This window comes from Lipomyces tetrasporus (assembly GCF_029532465.1).
Source record: "Lipomyces tetrasporus strain NRRL Y-64009 chromosome Unknown POJ06scaffold_5, whole genome shotgun sequence".
Taxonomy (NCBI): Eukaryota; Fungi; Ascomycota; class Lipomycetes; order Lipomycetales; family Lipomycetaceae; genus Lipomyces; species Lipomyces tetrasporus.
Window position 1 is genome coordinate 1,191,750 of NW_026611600.1, and position 14,258 is coordinate 1,206,007.

General features: G+C 49.9%; 6 protein-coding genes across 6 annotated transcripts; 4 read left to right on the plus strand and 2 right to left on the minus strand.

Annotated features, from left to right (window-relative positions):
• The first annotated feature begins 1,093 nt into the window (after nucleotides 1-1,093).
• On the plus strand, nucleotides 1,094-3,451 carry POJ06DRAFT_301254 (uncharacterized protein). The gene is made up of 2 exons (XM_056190735.1): nucleotides 1,094-2,069; nucleotides 2,122-3,451. The coding sequence occupies exons 1-2, from the start codon at nucleotides 1,287-1,289 to the stop codon at nucleotides 3,106-3,108; spliced, it is 1,770 nt and encodes a 589-aa protein (XP_056044074.1). The 5' UTR covers nucleotides 1,094-1,286; the 3' UTR covers nucleotides 3,109-3,451.
• Nucleotides 3,452-5,208, plus strand: POJ06DRAFT_253273 (WD40-repeat-containing domain protein). The gene is made up of 4 exons (XM_056187614.1): nucleotides 3,452-3,825; nucleotides 3,912-4,016; nucleotides 4,074-4,226; nucleotides 4,289-5,208. Exons 1-4 carry the CDS (start codon nucleotides 3,688-3,690, stop codon nucleotides 5,105-5,107), a joined length of 1,215 nt encoding a protein of 404 aa, XP_056044075.1. The 5' UTR covers nucleotides 3,452-3,687; the 3' UTR covers nucleotides 5,108-5,208.
• POJ06DRAFT_275689 (uncharacterized protein) lies at nucleotides 5,209-6,926 on the minus strand. The gene has a single exon (XM_056189658.1). It carries the CDS (start codon nucleotides 6,775-6,777, stop codon nucleotides 5,329-5,331), a length of 1,449 nt encoding a protein of 482 aa, XP_056044076.1. The 5' UTR covers nucleotides 6,778-6,926; the 3' UTR covers nucleotides 5,209-5,328.
• Nucleotides 6,927-7,226: 300 nt separating this feature from the next.
• Nucleotides 7,227-9,504, plus strand: POJ06DRAFT_108720 (general substrate transporter). The gene is made up of 3 exons (XM_056184024.1): nucleotides 7,227-7,734; nucleotides 7,810-8,031; nucleotides 8,088-9,504. Exons 1-3 carry the CDS (start codon nucleotides 7,505-7,507, stop codon nucleotides 9,307-9,309), a joined length of 1,674 nt encoding a protein of 557 aa, XP_056044077.1. The 5' UTR covers nucleotides 7,227-7,504; the 3' UTR covers nucleotides 9,310-9,504.
• Nucleotides 9,505-9,586: 82 nt separating this feature from the next.
• Nucleotides 9,587-11,672, plus strand: POJ06DRAFT_108763 (DHS-like NAD/FAD-binding domain-containing protein). Its single transcript, XM_056184026.1, has 4 exons — nucleotides 9,587-9,871; nucleotides 9,957-10,425; nucleotides 10,477-10,605; nucleotides 10,666-11,672. Exons 1-4 carry the CDS (start codon nucleotides 9,751-9,753, stop codon nucleotides 11,384-11,386), a joined length of 1,440 nt encoding a protein of 479 aa, XP_056044078.1. The 5' UTR covers nucleotides 9,587-9,750; the 3' UTR covers nucleotides 11,387-11,672.
• Nucleotides 11,673-14,128, minus strand: POJ06DRAFT_108759 (uncharacterized protein). The gene is made up of 4 exons (XM_056184025.1): nucleotides 13,890-14,128; nucleotides 13,726-13,834; nucleotides 12,887-13,672; nucleotides 11,673-12,833 (listed from the first exon to the last, which is right to left on the minus strand). The coding sequence occupies exons 1-4, from the start codon at nucleotides 13,998-14,000 to the stop codon at nucleotides 11,959-11,961; spliced, it is 1,881 nt and encodes a 626-aa protein (XP_056044079.1). The 5' UTR covers nucleotides 14,001-14,128; the 3' UTR covers nucleotides 11,673-11,958.
• Between the last annotated feature and the right edge of the window lie 130 nt (nucleotides 14,129-14,258).

The following is a 14,258-nucleotide window of genomic DNA, read 5'->3' on the forward strand; positions in this document are numbered from 1 at the left end:
CTTGTCAACTGGGGCGGTAATACCCGTGCGACTGAAATGAGGCGAAACCCTTGCCGCACGTCAGAATATCACGACTGACGATCGCACGGTAAATTAAGGTGAACGGTAGTTGATTTGGTAGCACTCGGCGACGCGCGCAGATGAGACTCGGCTAGCTGGGATATTTCTGGTATCGCATCGGCCGACAGTGTCGCGAAGTCTGCACCGAAAGCCGGTCGCCGATATGGCTTATTTGTCCCGGTGGGATCTGTGTTCAGGAGCAGCGCCCTTGTTCGAACAAAGGCTCAGCTAACCTAAGCTACGTTCGTCGTCGTCGCTAATGAGAATAAGCTTCTGCACGACTCGTGCCTGAGTTCTGATGCACAGTCTGAATTTTGAGGCAGGAGCGAGCTCTTTTGCGTGTATGTACAATCGATTTATGACAATGATGGTCATCTCGGCCTGAGTGTGGTGAACCTCGGTCTGGTGGTCAACAGCCAACTGTGTGGATATCGTGTCTCCAGATTAGCGACATCACCAGCTCGGCTAATATTACTGAGAAAGCTCTCGGGCAGTAGGCCTGACAACAGTCATAGTCTGCCACAAGCCAACTTCCGCGCGCTTGATAGCGAATATTCTAGATAAGGCAACGGTCCAATTGCCCCCGCAATCTTGACCCCGACCTTTGTAGTAAGGTTTAATTACTTAGCCTGAAACGGAAGCTCCACACTTCGCTGGAGCTCACGTGAGTGGAAAGCCTCACGACATTGTTGTGCTCGCAATTCACACAAACCGACAAAGTGTGGTCAACCCCAATAACCTCCAACGCAACCGCTAACAATCCTCTAGGCTAGTGAGTAGTAGTAGTACGCACAACAGACCGCAGACCGCAGTGCGCACTCCGCATTTGGTTTGTACCCATTAATATTAGTTGTAGAAACAAATAGGAGAAGTTTGCGTATAGATGCGGGGTGCGGCTTCCGCGTGCGCGATGACGTAGTTTTGTCTGGTGCCCCCTATTTGTTGATGTTCTTTGGATTCGCTCGTTGTCCGTGCCTGCGTCTCGGTTATTTGCTGTTGTCGCTCATGCTCCGACGCTGTCAGGGCAAACTTACGAAGAACCATCTCGTCTGGGCGTAAACTCACTCGTCGATCGGTTCCAGCCCACTGGTTGCGCTCCTTTCCCTGGAGACTCTGCCAACGGCCTGCAGTTATATATCCGCCTTCTGCTCCTGTTTCGCTCTCGTCTGTCCTGTCTGTTCCTGTTCTGTTCTCCAGCTAAAACAACTCGTCAAATTTTCCCAAACATGGCCCGGCATATATGGAACATCTACATCTGTGCCGCGGTCGGCAGTCTCGTGTTGGTAACCGTCGTCTTCCTCTCGAGTCGGCCCGAGGCATACTACTCACTCTCAGAGGACTCCTCCAACCAGCACTTCCCCGGTGTCGTCTCCGCCGATGCCGCCAATTCCATCCGTTCTCCACTTGGGCTCTGGAATCGGCCCGGCAAAGAGCAACACAACAGTGCGGTCGCTAATATCCACGCAGGTGCTGGTGCGGGTGAGGACGGAGATGGAGAGTTTCCCGTTCAGATTGGACATGGCGACGATGAGGTCGAGGGAACGTCCCACGCCACGCCGGCCAAAGCTTCCAAGTTTCATCAGCAGCAGGCTTTACGCGACCACAATCTCCTGCAGACGCCGCTAGTCGCAGCATTCGGCAATCGGATACGTGAACAGCCGAAGAATAAAGACCTTGCGGAAGAGCCAGGTGTCGCACTGGCCGCGTCTGACGGACAAAGCGCCGGCGAAGCTGATACCGATGATTACGAAGCTATCAATGTCCATATTGTGTGCACCGACGCTGTTCACTTTGACGTTGCCTTGGCGTTGGCCGGGTCCATCATGCTCCCGCCTTCATTGCAGAACGTCGAGAACTTGGAGAACGAGCAAATCGAGATTGCTCTAAGTCAGACTTTTCATCCTCGCGTCAACCTGACTATTATCGACGCTACCGACGCAGCCGCTACTGCAGACAGCCATTACAACAATGCCGAGTTTGATCTTTTCCGGACGGTGATGCTCAAAGAGGTTCGGAACCGTTCTCTAATCCATTGGCCATACTAACCAACCAAATTGACAGGCCAAGTTACTGCCAATTCAAGTTGTCAAGGCAACTGAGCTTCCTGCCAACGCGCCCGATGTCCTGTTCTTGGCATCCTGCCTTGACGACGCCATATCTCTTTACAGTGGTATCAGTCGTGCTCTTATCAGCAAGACCGCCATCCAGTGTGTCGTCCGTCACCCTTCACGATGGGAAAACACATACCACACGTCAAAGATCGCTGCACTTGCAAAACCGTACGTCTCCACCGGCAAGTGGTCGTTTGTTGCTACATCCAAGTCCAGCTTGAGCTACATGAATGCCTATTTCCCAGAAAAGTTCGGTGTCTCCACACCTATTGCCACGGCCCTTTTCAATCCTGTCTTGCCACGAACAACTGTACAGGTAACGTCCATTGAGCCTATCGATGTGGCTGCTGCTATTGGAGGCGATTTCGTGCGACCGGCGCCGGACAAACAGAGCCTTTATCAACACACCATCAACAGATACGCCGAGGCGACTCCCAATATCAAAGTCCAGCTACTTGACTTCATCGGTGGTTCAGGAAAGATGGAGAAGTATGTCAATGTTCCCCACGGCATGTTCGCGGTCGCCCACAATGTTCCCCTGCACACCTATTTCGAGCGGATCGCACAAGCTAGAGTCATCGTACCACTTCCTGTGCCAGACGATAATACCGAGCTCGCAATGCTGATGGCGGACATGGTAGCGACAATTGCTCTCTCCATCGGCCGGCCATTACTCGCGCGCCAGTCGACCTACGCAAACTTCTTCGAATCCCGAATCCCGTCCGACATGGTCATCATTGCAGACGACAAGGAAGACGACGGTATTGAGACCTTGCCTGGCTTGAAGGCATTCGCGCGAGCCGACACGGACGAGATGTATACCCTCAAGCAGCAGCTTTCGCAAGACCACATCAATAACGCACGCGTCGCGCGTGATAGTGTGATGGAGGCGAACTGGGCATTCATGAACCGCGTCATTGGGAATTTCTTGATATAGACAGACAAAAGGCTCTTCGTGCTTTCATTGCTCTTGGTTTGCTACATAAGGAGTGTTGGCGTTCATATGCTTACTGGTCCTGTGGTTATGTTGGGTCTTTTACCTCTTTCCTTTAGATACTCTGACGTTGTACTATTATATCGTATTAGGAGTGTTAAATGGGACAGTAATTTGACCAAGCGTGTCCATGAAATAACCCGATCCACTGGCAATTACTCTGACATCCCAATTGTTATGCACATAGAGGCTATTACAACTTTTAAGACATCCAGATAATATCACTAGTTATATCTAAACACTATTCATAGAGGTTGGCGCTCCCAGCCGATACATCCATTGTGGAATTGTGACCACCCGTGAGCCAGAGCGTCCTCAGGACGACAGAAACCCAAATCTCTTTACGTCACGTTCAGCGATCCTCGTCCCCGGATTCGGTGCCGCATTTTTTTTTTTCATCCCGCATCGCCAGCGGATTCGTGAGATCTAAAAATTCACAAGCCGGGAATAATTATAATCCATTCACAGTCACAAGCGCAGCGCCTGCCATCCGGACGGTTGCGACGCAGCGAACGAAAAACTATGGCACCATCGCCAGATCCAGATGCGTTCAGTCTGGACATCGGGTACCCTGTGTACGGGGCCCAGTTCGCTTCGGACACGAAACTAATCGTCGCAGGAGGCGGCGGCGAAGGAAAGAACGGCGTCGCGAACAAGATTGTACGTAAAGGATCCGTTGGTTTTTTATTTTTTGTTACGATTGTGAGATTCCTGGAGCGCGATAGCTGATGTCGTCGGGTATGTAGTCCGTGCTGAATATTGATCCCGCCGACAAGAAGATCGAGATTGCGGAGGAGAAGGTGCTGTCAAAAGACGAAGATTCGCCTATGAGTTTGGATATCACGGAGGAGGTAAGTTTTCATCGCCGTCTGTTGCATGATCGCGCTTGACTAATGTCGAAATGACAGGGAGTGGTTGCAATTGGTGTCAATTCGAGCTCCGCGACAATTAAGACCGGCAAGAACGAGCATTTACGGCTGTTTAAGCTGGAGAGCGACAATCGGATAGAAACGCAGGAAAGGACGCAGTTGTTCAAAGCCGAGCAGCCAGATGAATATCAGGTATGCATTCCATTTTTACTTCCAAGGCCTGTAATAGCGGAGACTTACACCACTCGGTTCAGAAATGTACCCGGTTTTCACCAGCAGCGACGTACCTGGCCGTCGCATCGTCAGCCGGAATCTTGCACTCGCTCTCGTTTCCGTCACTAAAACCGCAGTTCCGAGCCATAGATATCTCTGACGCCGGCGCCGATGCAGATATCCAGGATGTCGATTTTTCGTGCAACGAAAAGCTACTCGCATACACGACCCCCAAGTCCGTGACTTTACTGTCTGCCGGGTCGGGCGAGAAAATAGCAGAATACTACCCTCCTCCCGCCAGCACCTTCCGCGGCGTGCGCTTCGCGTCCGACGACACTCTTGTTCTCATTTCGAACCACGCCCGGCGCCGCGGCGCGTCGATTCTCAAGCTGACGCTGCCGTCGGATATATACCTCACGAAGCAGCAGTCGCAGCCGCCGACACGGACAGTGCGCGGGCTGCACGCCGGGATCAAAGCCGTCACGGCGCTCGACTGTCGCGAATCGCTCGCGTGCGTGGCCGGCGCCGACCTGTCGGTCGCTGTCGTGCGAACGGACACGCTACGCGAGGTCAAAATTGTCCGCAACGCGCACTCGTTCCCGGTCACAAGGGTCGTCATGAACTCGTCCGGGACCATGATGGCAAGCACGTCGGTCGCGCAGTCTGTTGTCGTCGTCCGGATCGAGGGCGCGGCCGCCGCCGCCGCGTCGAGCAGGCGGGTCATGGTCACGTCGACGATCGTAAGTATTGTCGTGATTGTGATTATCGGCGTGCTTGTACAGTTGTTGGTTCAGAGACAGGTGCTTGGCCGACAAAATGAGTTGGCGGGCGGAAAGGGCGAGGAGCCGCGTGTTCTGTGAACAATCGGCGGCCGTGTAAACTAGATTTTTTTTAGAAGTCTTTGGAGATTGTGCCATGTGCTTGTTTATATTTTAATCACATTAAAATCACAGACAGAACAATAATGCCCAAAATGCAATGTGATACGAGTCCCAACATAAACCGAATGCCCCCGCATTTTACTATCCAAATAGATGACAGATTCTAAGGACCAAACCAAGCATTCTAGCATTTTATGCCTCTATTTAGCAGATGCCTTTTTAACTTCTTGTTGTGCGATTGTCACCTTCCTCGGTGGAACGTGATCGTCCAAAGCCGCCAAAGCAGCTTCAAAAGTCTTCATGTTCTCGTTAACCAGATTTTGCCGAATATCGGCCATGGCAACCTTCTTCGCCCGCCACTTGTCCTGCCCAAGGTTCGCGATCCGCGAGAACGCTTCGACCTCGGTCTCGTCGTCTTCCTGGATCCACACCGCGTCCTCAGCCAGGTACGCGTACGCGCTCAACATCTGGCGCGTCATCAGCGGCGGCGTGACAGTTATTACGGCTGTCGCGATCGAACTTGACGCCTGCGACTGTACGTAGTGTTCTGTTGCGAATGAAGGAAGAATCAGCACCGCTTTCGAAATCTCGGCAAAGTATTGGGGAAACTCAAGACCGCTCTTGTAGATCAGCTTGTCTTTGATGGAGTCTGGTGCTGGCAGGCGGTTCCCATTGCCGACAAGGACGAGGTCGACCGGCGGATTGAATTGAGCGTACTGCTCAAAGATCTTGCTGTAGTTCCTCCGCCAGGGTTCGAGTTTCCCGACAATGGTGACAAACGGCTTCGCCGTCTGCAACTGGACTTCCTCCTTCGGAAGCTTGAACACAGGATACAGCACCGGCGGAGAGTACGTAACCTGCGTTCCGGTCTGGAAATACTCTGCAAAGTTTTGCTCGACGAATTTTTGAACGTGCTGGGATAACGTCACAAGCTGCCACTGGCCCTTCTGAATCCAGGGGCGCATGAACTTGATCTCATTCTTATACGGCGAGTCTTCCTCGTTCTCGATGTTTAAGTTGAATAACCGAGACTCATGGATAATGCACATGACATGCGCGCCGTGGTCGAGGAGTACTTGAAGGGTTGATCCAAGCCGGCGGATGTCCTCCGGGCAGCTCGTGAGGAAAATCAGATCAGGAACAGCCGCACCGTTCTCGGCTGCCTTGCTGAAGTTGTCGACACTCCGCATTTTCAGAGTCTTTGGCTGTGAATACCGATCGAGCCATTGACGGACGCCCCATCTGTTCGCGCCCTCATTGCCAGCCCAGAGCGTTAGGTCGACGTTGGGAAGACTCGAAAATGCGTGAAGGAACGGAATGACGACCTCGAAATGATACCGAGGAGCGTTGATCAAGTACACAGTTCTCTGGCCGCGCTCCGTAGACGGCGTAACGACAAGAGGGTCTGTCGCGGTTGAAGAGTTGTCTTCGGCGAGCTCCTTTCCCTTGTCGAATAGGTCGCCGATATTGACATCGGTTTCGACCCCAGATCCTGACGCAGCTGGCACTGCACCGACGTCATCTTCGCGTAATATGGTGGATTTAAACACATTGTGGACTTCAGGCGGGGTGAATATGAAGACAATAATGACCAGCACAATGACGATGCGGAAAATGGCCATGGCCGACGGGCGAAAGGCCCGCAGCATTTTGACTATTCGGTGAAGAAGGACCGTACGATTTAAAGGCAACTATTCAGTCCAATGTTAAGCCTGCCGAAGCAAAGCATACACGGCGTGAATTGAGACGTGCCTCGCACACAATGGGAGACTGCAGCAGCAGGACCACCAGATCTCCGTCTCGTTTGAAAGGTACCGACGCAGCACGAGTCGCGTCGTGCGGGTAACGTTGCCTGCCAAGTCGCACAAATGCCAAATTGAGACCAGGATTAGGCGCTACTCAAATGTTGACGTATGATTTAGGGTGTCAACCGCATGTTTCAGAGCCTACGCGTTTTGCTGCAGCCACTGCAAGCTTAATTAGACCTCCAATGTGACAAGCATCTAGAGGTACGTTGAGTAGTATTATCGTGTAGTGAAACGCAGAAGCTAAATGTCCGATCTGATCAGTTAGTTAGGTTCATCTGGGGAGAATATGCTCTCCACACCGTCCACTTAACAAACAAACCATACGGGATAACTACAAAAACACCCGATGGCCGTTTAAGACCTGCCCTAGGAGCAGGACCGATGGGCACGATGATGTAATCCTGCGATCGCTGTGGCTCATCGCGGCTCCCTTATCGCTAAAGGAAACCTTGACCCTTGCAGGAGGCTGGTCCTCAAGCCGCTTACTACCCCAGTTTGCTTTCATCTCCCGATCGCCTCTTCCGCGGCTCGCTGCCTGTCTTCTAGGCTGCCAATCACTTCAGATATAATGGTACTAAAAACCTACAATCCTTACATCGTGGCCGCGGCGGCCACGATCGGCGGCATGCTCTTTGGCTTCGACGTATCGTCCGTCTCCGCGTTTGTCGATAATCCAACCTACCGAGAGTTCTTTAACTACCCAGATGATATCCAGCAAGGTGGCATTACGTCCGCGATGGCCGGGGGATCCTTTGTCGGTTCGCTCATATCTGGTCGTATATCTGATATCTTAGGACGGTATGTTAAAACCTTGCGGCTGAAGCATCGAAAGCTAGACGAATTATGAAACTAATGCATTGGCATCATGTGCAGACGATATGCTATCCAATGTGGCGCCATTATCTGGATTATCGGTTCTATCGTTCAGTGCACGGTCCAAGACACTGCGCAGCTTATTATCGGCAGATTCATTTCCGGTATAGCGATTGGTATCTGTTCGTCGCAGGTGCCTGTCTATATCGCGGAGCTTAGTCCGAAAAAAATTCGCGGTCGTCTTGTCGGTCTTTTTCAGTGGGCCATCACTTGGGGCATCATGTATGTCATTAGATGAGGCTGTGTGTGATGGAGAGCCGTCGCTAATCGGGGATTAGGATCATGTTCTTCATTAGCTACGGGTGTTCCTTTATGACCGGCGCCAAGAGCTTTCGAATCCCGTGGGGTCTTCAGATTGTGCCTGGCGTGCTATTGCTATCAGCGCTAGTCTTCTTTCCAGAATCTCCCCGTTGGTTAGCTACTAAGGATCGTTGGGACGAGGCCACGAACGTCATCGCACATATTCAAGGCGGTGGTGATATGGACCATCCAGACGTTCTTCTCGAGATGCAGGAAATTCGAGAAGTCGTCCGCATTGACCGCCTGTCGAAAGACGTCTCGGTCTTCGACCTTTTTTCTCGTGGATCGCGATTGCGTACTTTTGTCGGCGCGTCCGCTCAGATGTGGCAGCAGCTGACTGGTATTAACGTGATGATGTACTACGTCGTCTACACTTTTGCCATGGCTGGCTACGAAGGGAACGCCGGCTTAATATCTTCTTCCATTCAGTACGTAGTCAATGTGATCATGACTGTTCCTGCGATCCTATTTATCGACAAATGGGGACGTCGACCGTTGTTGCTCACAGGCTCCAGTCTTATGGCTGTCTGGTTGTTTTTGGTCGGAGGCATTATGGGACAGTATGGCCATTACGTAGATTCTCTGAACGGCAACAGCGGGATCAGGTGGGTTGTTCCGAACAAGGCTGCGGCGATGTCGATCATTGCGTTCAACTATCTTTTCGTTGGGACTTTTGCGCCAACTTGGGGTCCCGGCACTTGGATCTACGTCTCTGAGATTTTCCCTTTGAAGCAGCGTGCGATAGCTAACGGTTTCTGTGCTTCGATTAACTGGACTTTCAACTTCCTTCTCGCTTTCTGTGTTCCACCGGGATTCAAGAACATCCAATGGAGAGTGTACATCATCTTCGCGATTTTCTGCGTGATCATGACCTTCCATGTTTTTTTCATGTTCCCAGAGACCAAGGGCAAGACACTCGAGGAAGTCGACCTGATTTGGGAAGAGAACATCGCGCCGTGGAAGCGCGGGACAATCGAGGTGTCAGATGTTGAAGTCCACCGCGATCTCCGAAGCAGAGTCGAGAAAGACAAGACGCCACGGCGCGAAGATCCGAGTGCGTTCCATGAACTTGCAGACGTGTCGAGTAGTAACAGTAGCGGTACGTCGACGCCCACGCCGTTTACTGACGATCCACTTGAGGGCAATTCGGGAGCCGTTGATAGATCTAGTATCGATTCCGCTTCAAGGCTTATTGAATAGAATCCATAGACAGGCTCTAGATTCATTTCTGAATTTTGTACATATATTGGTTGGGAATTTATTGGTTTGGTTGGTTCACCAGGATTTTCAAGTCGCTTCTTTCGATGAGTAGCGTTCATTCGTCGTAGATATCTCATTCTTATTAATCTAATCCACTAAAGGATAGAAGTAATATAGTGAATTTTACAAAACTAATCAATTGAAATCCAAAGTCGATGGGTCATCGGGAGTCGAAGCCTCCTAGCTATGCCCATATTTGTTGCGAGTCAATTGCTTGGGAGAAATATTGAACCTTGTTTTGCGCCAAAGACGAAATCCCAAGCCGCATGACAATTGACTTTGGCAGCGTCAGATCAAGTCCATCGCGAACTGCAGAACGCGTGATCAACTACAACTGAAGGGACGTCAACTTCACGTTTCCACATTGGGAAGGCAGGGATAATGTCTTCAAAGGAGCAGACGATATTGGATGACGCCTCGGACGGCGGAGAGTCATTTACTAGCATTTTCGAGGACATTTTGGATGCCGCCCAGGCCTCGGACGCCGAGGGATCAGAAGATGGTATGTGTTGCCACCTGTCAGGAACCGTTCGCGTGTGACATATTACGCGCCTCATGGAGTCAACAGCTACTGATGGCGGATATAGGATATGAGACCTCAGAAATACTCTCTGAAGAGAAATGCCTAGAAATGAGAACATATCTACGCGCCCACGGCGAGCAGAAGTTTCTTTTGAAGTATTTATTTAGCGATGACGCAAGCGCTACCGATACAAGTGAATCAAATATTCGGGAGGTGCTGTATGCGTTAGGCATTCGGTCGTCGGTGGTCTTAGAAAGTTTTGACGAGGCGGCGATGGTCCAGTTGCTACAGCTGGCAATTACGAGGGAATTATCGCGGCGAATACCGTTGGACAATGTCACGACACTGGATGACGCTATCTCTCTTATAAAGAACGCAAAGAATATAGTGTTGCTTACGGGTGCGGGGATAAGTACGAGCTTGGGCATCCCCGACTTTAGATCAGACTCTGGTATATACAAAAGGCTTGAGGCAATGGGATTGAGTGAACCGCAGGAGGTTTTCGATTTGCATGTGTTTAGGGAAGATCCTAGGTACTTCTTTATCCTGGTAGCCATGGTGTTGACCTTCACTAATTTTAATAGCATTTTTTATACATTTTCAAAAGAGATATTACCGACCGTAACGCGGTTTAGTCCTACGCACGCGTTTATAAAGCTGATACAAGACAATGACAAACTACTCACGAATTATACGCAAAATATTGATAATCTGTATGTCGCGTGATTTCAGTTTCGGTCTTGCGGTGGTTGCTGACAGCGCGTAAATCATAGAGAATCACATGCCGGAATATTAAAGGACAAGTTAGTGCAGTGCCACGGTTCTTTCGCCTTCGCTACATGTCAGAATTGCGGCCACAAAGTTCCAGGAGACGAACTATTCGCTGACATTCGTATGGGCGTCGTGAGCCGTTGCAAGCAGGCGGCATCGGCAGACTTAGTCCAGTCCCGCAAGCGAAAGCGCGCATCAGACGACGATGACGATGAAGAGCAAGACGCGCAGGAGGTCGATCAGTGTAACGGGGTGATGAAGCCTGATATCACATTCTTTGGCGAAGCGCTTCCGAAGACGTTTGAAACTCGACTACTGGGTCAGGACATTGACAATTGCGATTTGCTGATCTGCATTGGTACTTCCCTGAAAGTCGCGCCCGTTAGTGAGATAATCAGGGTCTTGCCGAGCCACATTCCCCAGATCTATATATCACGGACGCCGTGTACGCATGCGGAGTTCGATGTTTCGCTGTTGGGGAATTGCGATGATGTTGTGGAGTATATCTGCAAGGAACTCGGCGAGGGATGGGAGCTTACGCACGAGATGATCGCGGAGAATGCGTTTAATGGAGAAGTTGCGAAGACTGCGGACAGGACGTATACATTCACACGAACGTCTGGCGCGGATAAAACGCAAGAGGCGGATATCATGAAGCAAGAAGAAACAGAGAGAAATGACCCAGACGGAAAGAATGGGACTAGTCCTGGAGAATCAAATTGACACGGCTTGGTGAACTTGGCGTTGGGGTTTTAGGTTATTTGCTTAATGTATAGATATTAGGCAATTGACTATTGTGGGTCCGTATTTGCTCAAGTCGAGTGTTGCAAATGCTTGTTGAGACGGCGCTGGCAGTGTTATAAGCTGACCTTTCCACTCAATCTTAGCCGATTGTCGATTATTTACCCTCAAAAAAAATCACCAGCGTCATCTTCTTGATCGTCAACTTATAGCATATCCTGTCAACATAACCACATAACCACCGCATGAAAGGCCTCGTATACTTGTAACTACATAGTGGTTTGTCGGATTTAATCTTCCTCTCATGTTGGAAAATCACAGCTGTCGAAGACTGTCTTCGCGCCTTATAAGTCTATATAGACTGGGCTTCATCTTACTTGACGGAGTGGCCCCCATTCAAACGCAACACCATGCTACAACTGGGTGTGACGACATGAGGTCAGGGTTAATTAAAGTCTGGCTTGTGTATGTATGCCCAAGTGGGCCACCCTGGCCACTTCGCACAATATTATGCCGTACACCAAATGTGAAACTTATAAACATATTTTGATAGTCTACTTCACTGCTGATGCGCACATATTCTCGACAAATTTCAAGGCTCTCCTAAGTTGAATGGCTGAGCATCCTGCGATCTTAGAACACGCGACGTAAAAGACCTGCGTGAGTTCATTGTACTCGGAAGTAATCTCAGGCATGCCGCGGTAGATGTTATGAATAGCGTACAATTCGCCTGGAATCGTCGGTTCGCGTACATCTGTGACTATGCAAGGATATGGATGTGTACTAGCTTGCACACTCCGCAGGATCGCACCTACGGACGTGTCCTCAGGAACTTCAAAGATGTCACTATCATTGTCGGAATACAGAATGTTCTTGTTATCGACTTGGGTGTTGTCGATGTGCATGGAGTCGTGTTGGAGAACGGGTAGTGGAAATAAATCCAGAAATTGTCGTGGAGCAAGCATTTCTCTCCTTTCTTCCTCATCACGAACAACCCATGTTTTCTGGTAAAGGTCCAGAAATTTGTTGATCTGATCCCCATCCCAGAAAGCGATATCGTCATGATCATACTCATATAACCCGAGTTTATCGCCAGAGTTGGCTTTCGTCGTCTTTTCAGAGAAATTTCCAATTTCGGTAGCATTCAGCGTAGTTTTGTCAATCTTCTCCCAATCCTCCTTGATCCACGCCGAAAGTAACGATTGCTTCCATAAGTCCCAGTTAAGATGCTGGGCCGCTTGCTCCGAGAAAGTCATAGGTACACGGAGGACGCCGTCCAGTCCAAAACATAGCTTAGTGGCTACTATGACTAGTACGATCAACTTGATTTCGGGATGAAAGTCGCCGCGTCTAGGCTTGCGCTTAGTCTGAAAGGAGAAATCGATGCTGAGGAAACTGACGAGATGAATGACTGCTTGGTAGATTTCCACTAAAAACGCCAAGGTTAGCGAAAGACAGCTAATCACAACAGACAGAGCATACGGGGAAGGAACAAGTCGTGGACATATCGAAATAGAAGAAGGGTATAAGATGGTGGTGGGACAGTTAGCCTGTGCCGTTCCCGAAGAATGCCAGTGATGTAGCCACAGAAGTTGTGAAAAAGGCCAGGTAGAGGAAAATTCCTTGGCTCAAAAATCTCTTGATACCTGACATCTAGGTGCTGACGCATAGAATATGGAATGATGCTCCAGGCCCGCATAAATGGAAACTCCATATCTCTCGCTGCTCGATAGAGATCGCACATGAATATCGGTAACTTCAGTATCCTACAGCCCAAGTAGCAAAGCACAACACTTTCGGGTAATCTTATCTGCACGAATTCCGAGGCTCTTTGGGACCCGCTGAGAGTCAGATTAGCTAGTTGATCTAACGTCTCTTCGTCTTCGCTTGACTCAATACTGCTATCGTCTTGCAAACCTTCATTATCGTCGGACAATAGCTCATCATCTTGTATGAGTCTGTTCATCTCTATGTCATGATCTGGTAGCGAGGTTAACGGCTTCTCAGGACCGGATTCCAAACTACTGGCCACACCAGCAGAACTAGACCCCTGCATTGGACCGCCGTGATCATCCTCGGCGTCGTTCTCCCAATGCAGTGCGAGCGCGTTAATACCACGGGCTTCCAGGTACAGGATCCACAATGCTTTGACAGTAGCTTCTAATTTCGGAGGCGCATTTTTGTTCTTCACAAGCCATGCCACTTGATTTCGGAGATGGATCTGGTAGCACTTTAAAAACAATGTGTATCCTTTTCTGCCGTAGTAAACTAAGTCCGAGTAGTTAGGACCAACCCTGGGTAGATAATCAGTAGACGCATACTTCGTGACTCCTTAACGGACGTATTTTGGCTGGAACGGGTCTTTGTTCTTACGATTCGCCCTTGCGTATATTGGAAGTCGTCTTCGTCTTCCGCGAGCTCTACGACGCCCTGTTATTGAATATTAACAAACAGCGCACAGTTCCAATTATAGGATAATCCATACCTCATTCTGATGCCCGTATTGGCAATATTGCAGACCATCGACTGTATGCCATAACTGCGATCTGCAATTATTGATTCCGCAGACCGAGCCCCATCTCCATTCGACACCCATGATTCCAAGCACTCTCTTGAACGCATCCGGCTAACAGCAAAAGTGCATATCTAGAATAACAATAAGCCTAATGATAGGCTTTGTTCAGTTTGAGGGGCAGGACGTTGCACCTGATGCAACAATAACCAATAAGCAAATTTGGTGTGGACAATTTAATCAGGGGTAGCATAGCTGGGACGCTGTCGTGTCACAAATCACAGGTCACTGGGGAAAGTCCCAAACTATAGCACGTGGTTTGCGAGCACAAGGCGAAGGCTA

Excerpts from the sequence above, each read along its gene's own strand:
- POJ06DRAFT_301254 (XM_056190735.1), top strand. The coding sequence starts at position 1,287 with ATGGCCCGGCATATATGGAACATCTACATCTGTGCCGCGGTCGGCAGT. Across the intron at positions 2,070-2,121 it reads GGACGGTGATGCTCAAAGAG|GCCAAGTTACTGCCAATTCA; the intron begins GTTCGGAACCGT and ends CCAAATTGACAG.
- POJ06DRAFT_253273 (XM_056187614.1), top strand. The coding sequence starts at position 3,688 with ATGGCACCATCGCCAGATCCAGATGCGTTCAGTCTGGACATCGGGTAC. Across the intron at positions 3,826-3,911 it reads ACGGCGTCGCGAACAAGATT|TCCGTGCTGAATATTGATCC; the intron begins GTACGTAAAGGA and ends TCGGGTATGTAG. Across the intron at positions 4,227-4,288 it reads AGCAGCCAGATGAATATCAG|AAATGTACCCGGTTTTCACC; the intron begins GTATGCATTCCA and ends CACTCGGTTCAG.
- POJ06DRAFT_275689 (XM_056189658.1), bottom strand. The coding sequence starts at position 6,777 with ATGCTGCGGGCCTTTCGCCCGTCGGCCATGGCCATTTTCCGCATCGTC.
- POJ06DRAFT_108720 (XM_056184024.1), top strand. The coding sequence starts at position 7,505 with ATGGTACTAAAAACCTACAATCCTTACATCGTGGCCGCGGCGGCCACG. Across the intron at positions 7,735-7,809 it reads ATATCTGATATCTTAGGACG|ACGATATGCTATCCAATGTG; the intron begins GTATGTTAAAAC and ends CATCATGTGCAG. Across the intron at positions 8,032-8,087 it reads GCCATCACTTGGGGCATCAT|GATCATGTTCTTCATTAGCT; the intron begins GTATGTCATTAG and ends ATCGGGGATTAG.
- POJ06DRAFT_108763 (XM_056184026.1), top strand. The coding sequence starts at position 9,751 with ATGTCTTCAAAGGAGCAGACGATATTGGATGACGCCTCGGACGGCGGA. Across the intron at positions 9,872-9,956 it reads CGCCGAGGGATCAGAAGATG|GATATGAGACCTCAGAAATA; the intron begins GTATGTGTTGCC and ends TGGCGGATATAG. Across the intron at positions 10,426-10,476 it reads GTGTTTAGGGAAGATCCTAG|CATTTTTTATACATTTTCAA; the intron begins GTACTTCTTTAT and ends TAATTTTAATAG.
- POJ06DRAFT_108759 (XM_056184025.1), bottom strand. The coding sequence starts at position 14,000 with ATGGGTGTCGAATGGAGATGGGGCTCGGTCTGCGGAATCAATAATTGC. Across the intron at positions 13,835-13,889 it reads AATACGGGCATCAGAATGAG|GGCGTCGTAGAGCTCGCGGA; the intron begins GTATGGATTATC and ends ATTCAATAACAG. Across the intron at positions 12,834-12,886 it reads CCACGACTTGTTCCTTCCCC|TGGAAATCTACCAAGCAGTC; the intron begins GTATGCTCTGTC and ends TGGCGTTTTTAG.